At 31.7% G+C, this 13284-nt stretch overlaps 2 protein-coding genes across 2 annotated transcripts; both read right to left on the bottom strand.

Moving 5' to 3' along the window:
• Positions 1–51: 51 nt before the first annotated feature.
• On the bottom strand, positions 52–6896 carry LOC136269760 (uncharacterized). Its single transcript, XM_066088177.1, has 6 exons — positions 6823–6896; positions 6413–6544; positions 6185–6324; positions 850–946; positions 588–758; positions 52–379 (listed from the first exon to the last, which is right to left on the bottom strand). Exons 1-3 carry the CDS (start codon positions 6893–6895, stop codon positions 6188–6190), a joined length of 342 nt encoding a protein of 113 aa, XP_065944249.1. The 5' UTR covers position 6896; the 3' UTR covers positions 52–379; positions 588–758; positions 850–946; positions 6185–6187.
• A 3309-nt stretch (positions 6897–10205) lies between these two features.
• LOC117687680 (ryncolin-4) lies at positions 10206–12997 on the bottom strand. Its single transcript, XM_066088176.1, has 6 exons — positions 12907–12997; positions 11909–12040; positions 11670–11812; positions 10996–11092; positions 10748–10918; positions 10206–10534 (listed from the first exon to the last, which is right to left on the bottom strand). Exons 1-6 carry the CDS (start codon positions 12977–12979, stop codon positions 10284–10286), a joined length of 867 nt encoding a protein of 288 aa, XP_065944248.1. The 5' UTR covers positions 12980–12997; the 3' UTR covers positions 10206–10283.
• Between the last annotated feature and the right edge of the window lie 287 nt (positions 12998–13284).

Below are 13284 nucleotides of genomic sequence, written 5' to 3'. Positions count from 1 at the left end.
ATTTTTCTAATAGTAAATCAAATGTAGCTGACAACACTTAATACTTGCCTTTATTTTTCTTTATTAGTTTCAATCACGAAAAAATAAACAATGATTACATCAATTTTTATTTTTCATCGATTTGTTGTTTAATTGGTTTGCTTGGGTCGTATCATCATTTTTGCTGACTTTAGCGGCACCACCTTTCCCCAATTTTGCCAGTGTAATTCCGAGTAATCTTTAAAAGAGGTTTTGTACACACCATTTAAATTGGCATTTAAGCAGCCATTCATCCACCCCGGTGATTTGTATTTTTGTACACAATGTGTACCACCTGTGTTGTCATTATCCCTATCCTTTGTACTGAAGTACATGTTGTTGGAATAGCTAAAACTATCTCCTGAAGTTAGAATAAAAGATTATCACAGACCATATATAATTATAATCAATATATTATAAATAAACAAATGATATATTATATTTTGAAAAAACCCATTTCTTTTTCTAAAATATCAGCATTATACATACATGTATACCATTTATGAACATCAGCCGGTCGAAAACGATTTCGATGGTTTATAAGAGACAACCATAAAATGTAAATGTACCCAATCCCTTGGTTCCGTTGAAACTTCCAAGCTTCAGTTTGTACTTGTTGGCTTCGTTATCCACAAAAAATGACAAATATGTCGCATGACCTTTCTCTCTTGAAAATTTCACCATATCAATTCTAAGAATCTGATTTTTATCTTTTGTCAGGGCATTTATGGCGTCGTTTCCTGCAAATGAACAATTGCAAAATACATGTATTGGGAATTGAAAAAGTTTTTTTTATCTTTGTGCATCATAATAAAATCTGCATCGACCTACCGAACCAGTACTCATTGTCAGCGTGACCAAACCCATTTTTGTAATCTTTCCAGTTTCTGTAGAAGTCTGTTTCTCCATCTATTCGCCTTTGGATTACCTACCAGTTCACAAATATTAATGAATTACTCCAAACATTGAAAAAAAGATTAAGATTTGCTTGCATAGTGAAACATTTGGATATTTTCAAAAATTATCAACACGTATGAAAAATTGTTTACGATAGGAACATCTATATATAATAACTAGTTGTTTTTTTTTATAATAACCGAAAAAAAATCCTATCGTAACAGTAAGAAATCTTTGCTATTCTAGCCAAAGGTTTACGATCCGCTCCTCTCATCTACCTTTTTACGAACCGCTCCTCTCATGTACAAGGTATATGAGAGAAGTGGATCGTAAACTCTTGGCTAACGAAGATGCAGAAAGAGGCATAACCTCAACGAACACCCTAGTAAAGCATTACAGATATAAAAAATGTGCACATATATCATATAAATATTCCCCATTTATATATTCATAAAAGTATATTGGACATATTTACGACAAAATGCATTTTTCAAATAGATATTCGATAGTGAACCGTTGGAAGCAGCTCACTAATACAATCACGAAAAATACAATACAAAGATGAATGTAAAAACTATGTAAATAACTAAATACATTGTATTAGAAATAATTTACTGCAGTTTAAACATTGTAAACTCTAAAATATTAGAAACAATATTTAAGGGTGTTATTTACTCAGGGTTTGATATCTCAAATTCCGATTGTTAAAATAAAGTTCAATGTAATGAGTAAAATTTGTTCTAAACACAAAAAGTATTTATGAAATGAATTATTATTGACAAAACATTCAATAGTTTTACTTTATTATGGAATTATGCTCAAACAAAAATTGACTTTTAGCCAAACAGAGGAAATTCGGACTAAATTTTGCAGATTTTGTTTTCTGCTAAAAGTTTTTTGGCAGTAGTCTAATATTAAAAGTTAGGATTTTATATTTAAGTGTACGTAATTTTGCATATTTTCCGTTGGTTTTACCTCACTTATTCATTAAAATAATCTTAGGGCACGAATAATAATAATATTGAAAAATGCTTAAAAACGATAAAGACATCATATCTCAAAATTTTGATCATTGACCTCATATAAATTTTCTGCCAACAGAATAAGGTCAATATAAGTAGTTCAACGCGGCAATGTTAAGGCTGTCCGAAGCTAAATATATATCGAAAAATGATACTATTTTCATTATCGAAAAATACTTTAACCGAGCGAGTTTCTTTAAACTTTTATTACATAAAGTAACAATGACATCCAGCACTATATTTGATTTATTTTTGTGACGTCATATATTTTTCTTGAGCACGTGACGCGTGTATTCTAACACGGTAAATAATCTATAAAAATCGCATCGGCGCAAGTGAATAATGACATTAAATCAAAAATATTTTTGTGAAAAATCCTTCGTTAAGTAAGATACTTTGCAGTTCTTGCTGGGGGTTCATATAAATAGTTCGTTTCTTTGAAATATTGTCAGAACATTTCGCAGCGCCATAGAAATTAGGCATATTTTTACCGTTTAGGCTCGATTTATACAAAATCGGGTCAATCGGTAGGTTTCCCCCAGCAAGATTCACATTGGTACTTATTTTCTCTCCCGATTTCACGTAAAATATACCAAGATTGTTTTTATCTTTCACTTGCGCCAAGCCGTTTTTTATTTGCATATACATATCACCATTCGTATGGAAGGGAATTACCGCCAAAATTCTATGTATCTTGCTTTTATTCTTATTATGCTTACTTCTTTATTCTTCTTTACATTTACACTTGCATGTCACTTTATTGTTTTCATATTCATGCTTATCTAATTTCACTTTGATTCTCTTTAATTCGTTATTGCTTGCTTATTTCTATGTTGCAATATTCTCTTCTTATTCGTGTAAATTCTTTCTTCTATCTTTGTTACAAACGTGAATTCAAACACGCAAACCATAAGGCACTTTCAATTAAGACGAATACAAGTTGTATGAATTGAATGCTGCATTATGACGCCAGGCGGCAGTGTGTGCGCTACAATTGCTGCTCCCGAAGATTTATTAAAACGAAACTAACAAATTAATGGCATAAATTTAATAAATTCGTGAAAACATCTCAAATTAAGGTCTTAGTATAGGAATATGAAATACACATGTTAATATAGTCAACTTTTAACAAGCCACGATATACGCAGACTCAAAAAGATACGTTTATTTTTGTATACATGTAAAATGTCTCCGCGCGGTTCTAAAAAAATTATAGGGGGGGGGGGGGTTCTGAGAGATAATTTTGTATTAATTATTTTATTGGTTATTTAAATAAGTGTGAATTTTCCATTGGGGGTGGATCTGATCTCATTCTAGATCCGCAATGCAATGTATTGTATATATATGCAGTATATAACACATTTTTTGCAAATTATTTGCAGGAACGGTTAATTTTTAGAAGAGGAACATGGCATTTGTACTTGTCCACAGGACTTTAATTTCATTTGAGGTAAAAAGAGGTGGGGTGATGCACGGTTCTGTCCAGAGGTACCCGTGGAACATGTAGATGAAAAAGAAATAAATTTAAAGATGTTTTTGAAAAACAATAAAAGGACTGGGGTACGAAATGCTTAGAAGTAGCTTTTCCTGTCCTCTAGTATGTGTGAAAATTATCACTTGCATGAATCACTATGTACCTCTCGTTAGGCTACAGTAACATTACTGTGTATCCCTGATTAAATGCGATGAATTAATATCCGCATGAAATATCGGGTTAAAAAACTTAAAACTGCAGGTTTAAAATCATGGCCCACTTATTTTTCTAAAAGTTTTGAACTTGTGATATGAAAACAAAGTCTGGTGCACGCGATTTTATATTCTTGCGATTCGGCACAGAACGGTGGAATCGCAGAAGTAAATATACGTATACGCGGTAAAATTAACGAATCTAAATCATCAGTGACTTAATTACACAATAAGTAAACGAAAACAAACCAGGCAAAGAGATTAAAATGCGGTATGTGATATAACTGTTTATACGTTTTGGTTTAAAATCTAAATCAAATCTTAATAAAAATTCTTAATTAAAGTTCTAAATGAAATATTTTTTTTTCCAAAATACAAAACATATATAATGTATGCTTCTTATTTACACAAATTTTTGAAGTTATAAAAATGTGTATGTACATGTATCATTCACAGCCATGCTTATTGTAGGTTAACTTTGTTTATTTTAATATAAATCATGTCCATGTAACTGAATGTCCATGTTTAGATTTGAAGGTGTTTATATAAGCTATGATACATGTAAATTAGAGACATAAACCTCATACATGTCTACCTGTCAACTGGTCTTGATTAAATGAAGAGTTGAATTGACCGACTTCCATATCAAGCTTGCGGTGATGATAAATATGATACGGGTGCTAATTATGAGAACTGTAAGATTATATCGTCTCATGTAAATAACTGATGCACAGACTAGAATTTTATTTTATCTTAGGAGGGTTGTCCAGTCACCCCACCACCCTTGAAAATTCAAACTTTTTTAAATTCACATTGTAAACCTACTGAAAATAGAACTCGACCTAACCCCTCCCACGCCCTCCCCGGCAAACAAAATTATAAATTATCCCTTAGTACACAAACCTCCCCTCCATTTCTTGATCTGAACATATAAACAATGGAGCGAAATGCCATGGTGCGAAACATCCCACATTTAGCAAGCTACGTTGGGTTTTTTTTTCCAGGGAGCAGCAATTGTAGCGCGCATACTGCCGCCTGGCGTCATAATGCAGCATTCAATTTATGCAACATGTTTTCGTCTTTATTGAAAGTGCTTTGTGGTTTGCGTGTTTGAATTCACGTTTGTAACAAAGATAGAAGAAAGAATTTACACGAATAAGAAGAGAAAGTTGCAACATAGAATTAAGCAAACAATGATGGATCAAAGAGAATCAAAGTGAAATTAGATAAGCATGAATATGAAAACAATGAAGTGACATGCAAGTGTAAATGTAAAGAAGAATAAAGAAGTAAGCATAATAAGAATAAAAGCAAGATACATAGAATTTTGGCGGTAATTCCCTTTCATATACACGTAGCAAAGGGAGTCTCAAAACCATTAGTTTATGAATAGTTATTTACCTATTACGAAGCTTTTAAACTGTTGATTTTTTTATACTCCATATCGGTGATATTGAATTTAGTATCACTAGTATTTACAACAGTGTCTATGTAAAGGAATAAAGCGGTTTTATTATGAACAATGAATATCACTTATTACATTACGATACATTACCTAAGAACAATCGAAAGGAATGCAGATCGTGACGTCAAAGTTAACTATGACGTCATATCAAATGAAGTACAATCGAAAGGAATGCAGATCGTGACGTCAAAGTTAACTATGACGTCATATCAAATGAAGTACAGACAAGTGACTTTGTTTTGCCTCGACTAGAATGTCGCGACGTCATTGGATGAAACGCGTCACGTGGCTGCCTTACAAATTTCTTTAAAAGGCAAGCGTCAAAATGTATAGCGCAACATGGCGGACGTAACGTTATTTGAACTGATTTTCTACACAAACGTTTGTTTACTTATCAAACTTTAGGTCCTCGACAAAACAAAACACTTATTAGGTTTGTAACTGACTGTTTAAAGAAATTTGTGGGGTCGGTAAAGTCAATAGAAGGCTCGGCTCCGCCTCGCCTTCTATGGACTTTACCGACCCCACAAATTTCTTTAAACAGTCAGTAACAAACCTAATAAGTAATATTCTACATATCTCTGTAAAATTAATCAAGCAGCCTTAACATAGCCGCGAATATCATAAATATTTTTTTATTATCATCATTCAAGTATTTGTAAAATTGAATCAAAAATGGGTAGGGATTTAAAAGCTGATAGAGGAAATTCGGATTGAATTATTTTTGAAAATTAATTCTGAAATCTTAATGTTGTGTACTTATTTAGTGCCACTACCATTCGTAAACTGTATCTTATTTTTTAAAGTGTTTAATTATTTGTAATATTTTTATAATTAAGAAAATCTCAATCGTAGTGTAAAATTCTATGGGATTTTTCTTGAATTTTCAATAAATAGTCAATGGCCATTAACTCAAAAAATAGGTCATTGACCTACTTTCTGAAAGTGAAAAATAACAATACAAGCAATGGTCTATAACACACAATACATGGTTTTTCATCATCATCACTTTAATATTAAAAAATTTGAAATTTTCAAATCATTACCTCGTCCCTTTTAAAGTTGCAAAATTTTGCCCACAATTTCTACAACTCACCGTCTACCCCCCTCCATCAGTGGTCATGTCACAGAACACAGTCTTGTTTGTTCCTGGGGTTGGGTAAATTGTGTACACTCCGTCTCTACTCAACGGTCGGTGTTTCTTAATCTGTGCACAGTCCTTGTGTTGGCTGACCCCTTAAACGGTTTCAACGAAATGAAAATCTAAGAAAGCGAGATATTATCATAGTTATGCTATTTTTATTTTCATTGAGTGTATTCTTACGAGATTTTAGAAACACTTGTCCCTTCTTTAGTTTAAAGCTTGACTGGACGTCCAGTGTCATTGGACCGTGAATGGACAGAGCTGTGTCCTGGTGGTCCCAGTTAGATTTCTCTAACATGGACTTAATCTCATCTGGAACGAGATGTGAAAATCGTGATACTCGACTAGTGCGCGCCGTTTTTTTTAAAGACGGCTGAGTGGTCAACAAATTACCCATCATATCTACCTTATATTTATTACACTGTAAACACGTTTTTTATCGAAATGAAAAATTCCTAAATTTGAGCTTTAAAATTTGAACATTTTGCTATAATTAAATGCAGCAGTCTTTTTCTTAATACAGATCAATGAAGTTAAATATGGTCACCCACGACCATCAAGTCTTAAATGAAATAAATCTATGTATCTACCTGAGAGGTGAAATTTGATTCCCTTGGCATGAACACCCCACATGACCATCGTGATAACAACCAGCGTCCACATTGTGAATTGTTGTCCGTCAAGAACAGTCAACAGTCTGCTTTATATACGGTTGTACATTGATGGCCTGGTACTTACATGTAATTATAATGAAACAGAATCTGTTCTGCAATATGAAACCAAGGTATCGATCCTTTTGCATGTAGATTAAAATACAACATTTCTGAGACGCTTTGATTTTTAAATATATATATTAAATATATCAATTGTAATTTAAAAATGTAAATTAGATTAAAGATGCTTATGAATTAATTAATTTCAAGGAAATAAAACACGCAAAACAACCCGGGACTATCAGAAGTTTTCATACACCGAAATCGTTTTCAATCTTTAAAATTTGAAAGGAAGTCAATTGTTATAAAAACTCAAATGAACCCCTTACCCTCACCAACCCCCCAAATCATGAAATAGGTTTACATGTTTTTATTGTTGCTTTTTTATTTTATGGAAAAAGGAATTAACGTTTTTGGATTAAAAAACCCCCACAATATTACAATATCACCTGAGATATAATGCAGTATTGGTAACATTTAAAGGTTATTACTCCTTTCTTACTACAAGTAACGGAGATCAATTACAACAACACGACTTATTACCAACTGTAAATACAGAAACCTTGAGTTCTATTTTACTGATTTGATACAATTACGCTTTTTATAAAATGTCTCAGAAGTCAAACTGTATGGTGTACTGGGAAACTGAACATTATCCTCTTTATGTGTGTGTATACAAGAAACATACCATTGGGGGTGGGGGGGGATGATACTTACGAAAATTATAACAAGTTATGTGGAATCATTTACATGAATCTGTATAATAGCTATACCAAAAACGAGACCACGAATCCATGGATATCACCTATACACAACATTTTTAACACAAGAAGAATGAACACATTTTATTATTATTAATTGGAATATGCGGGGAAAAAAATGCCTCCAAGAAAACTTAATGTTGCAGAAACTCGACGATCATCTTATAAAAACTGATGACAACTTTCTCTCTGTCAGTCTGATTGATTTGGATTGTATTGTTTCATATTTTCTTATTGTGGTTATCATTATGACCGAATCGAAGTTAGTAAGCTGTATTTACATACTAGTGATTTGTAAAATGTATACATGAATACATGTGATATTATAGATAGATAGATAGATAGATAGATAGATAGATAGATAGATAGATAGATAGATAGATAGATAGATAGATAGATAGATAGATAGATAGATAGATAGATAGATATAGATATAAGTTAACTCTGCAATTAAACTCAGTGAGGTTTAAGACAAAGCATAATTTTTTTCAGGCCCGTTCAATCACGGCTAAGATTACTTTGCGTTTAACGTTTTCCTCAAATATAAAAGTCATATGTCAAAGTCTATTAGGAGAGGTTATTTCGGCGATGCTTTTAATTTTAATTTTAATGCTGGGGACGACAAAATATGTCATATGCAAGGGCGGTGAAAAGACTGAATTTTATGTATCGAAGATCAATCCCCATCATTGACGAAGGAAGAGTGCCCGTGGACAAAAATATACATGTATTACCAAGCACTCTTTTTGCACCATATACATTGAGAATCGTTTTAAAATACATGTATATCCGTGTGTCATGTACAATTGCTGAAAATTGTATAAATATCAGTATAATGTTGATTATATTCTAGGAATAAAAAATCATCTGAAGTAAATCTCAAATTGACATAACCAACGTGTTTATATTTTTTATACATGTTTATAATGTTTATTATGATGAAATCAAATTAAGCCCGAAGGGATTTATTGATTATAGATTTGATCACATTCGACCGTATTTGATCAAATCACAATATTCAAAGAATGATTCCTTATAACTTATATCTATGTATTTTTCACCAATACTGTGCAATTAAATCTTTTACATTTCAAGTCATTTTCATTCGTATAATTACTATACTATGTCCCGAGTTTTTGCTTCCACCACTTTTTGCTTGATATTTCAATAATCATAAATACCTTTGTGCTCAAACTACATTCATCCACTAATATAAAAAATGTCCAGATTATCTGTTTTGAAAGGCACCCTCTACCGCTTCATGCTTTAATACACATCCAAAAATAGAAAGTCTACGGGGATTTTGCATTGCATCAGCCATGAATAAGCCCAGGTGATAACGTTGAAAAATTGCGCGAGGTATCCCGAGTACTTCCGAGTGGAAAAAAAATGTAAATATTTCCCATTATAAATCTCCGTAGGAAATTTGTTTTCGTTCCTGTGAATTTTTTGAGTGAGAAATCATAATTGTTCAATGAAGATAACTTGGATATATTCCCTTTTCATCGATTTCAACTGTATTTCTTTCACAGGTATGTGTATTTTTATTAAGAATCACCAAAAAGTGACGGGAACAATTATAACTTGGGACAGACTATAGTATGCAAACCCCATTATAATCATGTTTGCGCCCCAATAGTATTTTATTTGCCACAGCGTCATTGATAAAAGAGTTGAACTAAACGTTACATTTGATTGGTAGTGTTATCACAGTCAAATATACTGGAAAATGTAAATGTTTTAAGATACCTATACTTAAAAATTATAATAAAATGCACGTGACAGAATAACTTCAATGAAGTCTGTTACTTTTTACTTCTTTTGCTAACCAGTTTCAAGCAACTTTCAAGATTATAGTTGAAAAATGTTCGTCCATAATATTTGATTAGCCTTGCAGAAAGATATAAACTGTTAAGCTCTTTTTTAGATGAATTTTCCAGTAAAACCGGAAGAAGAATGCTGTTTCTTACTTGTAGATTTTGATACAATCTATTTGTATTCTTGCATATCCATTCTATGACAATAATTTAATTCTGATTGTAACGCGCTTTCTGATTGGCTAAAAAAATTATTTTATATCGTATAAAGAATGTTGCCTACGTCATAGTAAGACTAACGTCATGAACGTATCAATACGCCTGACGTTACGTTTGAATTTTGTACAATTTTACGTCATTTTAAAGGTCAAATGACCGTTTTTATCTACAATGAAGAGTAAAAAAATTAAATTATAAGCAATGAATTCAATATTTATTAATTTTATACGATATAAAATGGTTTGAAACAGTTTACGCTTTTTTATAAACCGCTTCGCGGTTTATAAAGCGTAAACTGCCCCAAACCATTTTATATCGTATAAAACAAATAATTATTGAATTCATTCCTTAAATAAAGATGTAGAGAAAAATTAGTAATGAAAACGACCAACATTTGTATTACTTATTTTTCTATACCTTAACAGTAAATTAAATGTAGCTGACAACACTTTAATTACTTGTCTTTATTATTCTTTATTAGTTTCAATCACGAAAAAATAAACAATGATTACATCAATTTTATTTTTCATCGATTTGTTGTTTAATTGGTTTGCTTGGGTCGTATCATCATTTTTGCTGACTTTAGCGGCACAATCTTTCCCCATCTTTGCCAGTGTAATTCCGTGTAATCTTTAAAAGAGGTTTTGTACACACCATTCAAATTGGCATAAAAGCAGCTATTCATCCACCCCGGTGATTTGAATTTTTGTACACAATGTGTACCACGTGTGTTGTCATTATCCCTATCCTTTGTACTGAAGTACGTGTTGTTGGAATAGCTAAAACTATCTCCTGAAGTTAGAATAAAAAGTTATCATAGACCATATATAATCATAATCAATATTTTATATATATAAAAAATGATATATTATATTTTGAAACAACTCTTTTCTTTTTCTAAAATATCAGCATTATACATACATGTATACCATTTATGTACATCAGCAGGTCGAAAACGATTTCGATGGTTTATAAAAGACAACCATAAATTGTAAACGTACGTACCCAATCCCTTGGTTCCGTTGAAACTTCCAAGCGTCAGTTTGTACTTGTTGGCTTCGTTATCCACAAAAAAAGACGAATATGTCGCATGACCTTTCTCTCTTGAAAATTTCATCATATCAATTCTAAGAATCTGATTTTTATCTTTTGTAAGAGCATGTATGGCGTCGTTTCCTGCAAACGAAGAAAAATATTGGAGAGTAAAAACTTTTATATCTTTGTGCTATATAAAAAAATTTGCATTGACTTACCCAACCAGTACTCATGATCAGCATGTCCAAACCCGTTTTTGTAATCTTTCCAGTTTCTGTAGAAGTCTGTTTTCCCGTCTATTCTTCTTTGTATTACCTACCAGTACACACATATTTATGAAATGCTCTTAATATATTGGGAATCGCATTGGAATAATTTTTGTTTTCGAATTCCTCGCTAAAAACCCTTAAACGTTTAATAATCCTCCTAGACATGTTCAAAAATTTTCAACACATATGAAATGTTGTTAAGTATAAGAACAACTTAAACTATTTTTATTATGACCGAAAAAAATTGTATCGTTACAGTCATTTGTATATTCTAAACAAATAATAGGTAATCATTAATTGCAGATGAATGTATTAAATATGGAAAAGTACATTGTATAAGATGCCCATTTATATAATTATTTTTCTCTATTTATATTTTCCAAAATAGAAACTTGAACATACTTACAATAATATTTGATAGTATAACTTTTCAAACAGGTATATAGTCACGAAAAATAAAATACAAAGCTGAATGTACTTACTATGTAAATAATCAAAATACCCTACTGCAGTTTTGACAAACATTGTTAACTTAAAACAAAATATTGAATTTGAAAAGAATTTCAAATCATTACCAACACTTTTTAAACTTGCTATTTTATGTCCACCGTTTTACTACTCACCGTCCACCCCCCTCCATCAGTGGTCATGTCACAGAACACAGTCTCGTTTGTCCCCGGGGTTGGGTAAATTGTGTACACTCCATCTCCACTCGTCGGCCTGTGTTTCTTAATGTGCGCACAGTCCTTGTGTTGGCTGTTGAATTCTGAACGTTTCAACAAAATAATAATTAAAGAAAAAAAAAGGATACTGTCGTGGTTTTGTTTTAAAAATATCATTTTTCACCTTAGTTCTTACTTACTTGACTTTAGAAACAATCGTCCCTCCTTCAGTTTAAAGCTGGAATGAATATCTAGAGTAACCGGTCCATGAATGGACAGAGCTGTGTCCTGGTGGTCCCAGTCGGATTTCCCCAACATGGACTTCATCTCATCTATATTTAATAAGTGTTTAATAAAGCCAATGCAAAGGCAATTGTCATTAGCATTAAAATCAAATTAGATGATGGAAAAAAATATTATCTTAAAAATACATACATCAGCTTTTCATTAAATAAACAAGAATAAGGAACATTTTGCTTATATATGTACCTGTATGCAAGTATTGGAAAAATGTTAGAAATCGGTTTTAATTTCTTTTCCGAAAAAAAATTTCAGGCCACTTTATCGAAAAAGTTCCTTCTTCATAAACCTTTTAACAATAAATGTCAACTGATGTACGATTTTAATAACTGCTTTATACGCTGAAAAAATCTTGAAAATTCTCTAACTATATATATATTTCATTTCACTTGTTCTTTGGTTAAGCACAGTATAAAAATATGTCTTATATCATAAGTATCAATAATATACGTTTTTATGAATAACAATTTCAGTCTTTCGTATTTCAACTAGTGACATGATAAACAGGTAATCCAAGATATTTTATAACTATTTTGTGCCTTTATTAAATGGAATATGTAATGAAGCTGCATGAAGAACATTAAATCAATCATGTTACGAAACAGTATTCCTGTAAACAAAGATTGAAATTATGATGCTTTACTCGAACCTGCAGTGGGTCCTTTTTTTAAGAGGAAAGTTGAGTGGTCAACAAATTACCCATCATGTCTACCTTATGTTTATTACACTGTAAACACGTGTTTTAGCGAAGAAAAATTCCATAATTTGAGCTTTAAAATTTGAACATTTTGCTATAATTAAATGCAGCAGTCTTTTTCTTAATAAGACAGATCAATGAAGTTTAAATGTGGTCACCCACGACCACCAAGTCTTAAATGAAATAAATCTATGTATCTACCTGAGAGGTGAAGTTTGATTCCCTTGGCATCAACACCCAACATGAGCATCGTGATAACTACCAGTGTCCACATTGTGAATTGTTGTCGACCAAAAACAGTCTACAGTCTGCTTTATATACCGTTGTACATTGATGGCCTGGTACTTACATGTAATTATAATGAAACAGAATCTGATCTGGAATATGAAACCCAGATATCGATCCTTTTGCATGTAGATTAACATACAACATTTCTGAGAAGCTGATTTTTTAATATATATATTTAATATATCTGTGTGTTTGAAATTAAAATGTGTAAATTAGATGAAAGAAGCTTATGAATTGATCAATGTCAATGAAATAAAACACGCAAAACAACTCGGGACTATCAGAAGTTTT

This window comes from Magallana gigas, chromosome 6, assembly GCF_963853765.1.
Source record: "Magallana gigas chromosome 6, xbMagGiga1.1, whole genome shotgun sequence".
In the NCBI taxonomy this organism is placed as follows: Eukaryota; Metazoa; Mollusca; class Bivalvia; order Ostreida; family Ostreidae; genus Magallana; species Magallana gigas.
The sequence above is the reverse complement of the archived record's forward strand: the minus strand, read 5'-3'. Positions and strand labels throughout refer to the sequence as shown.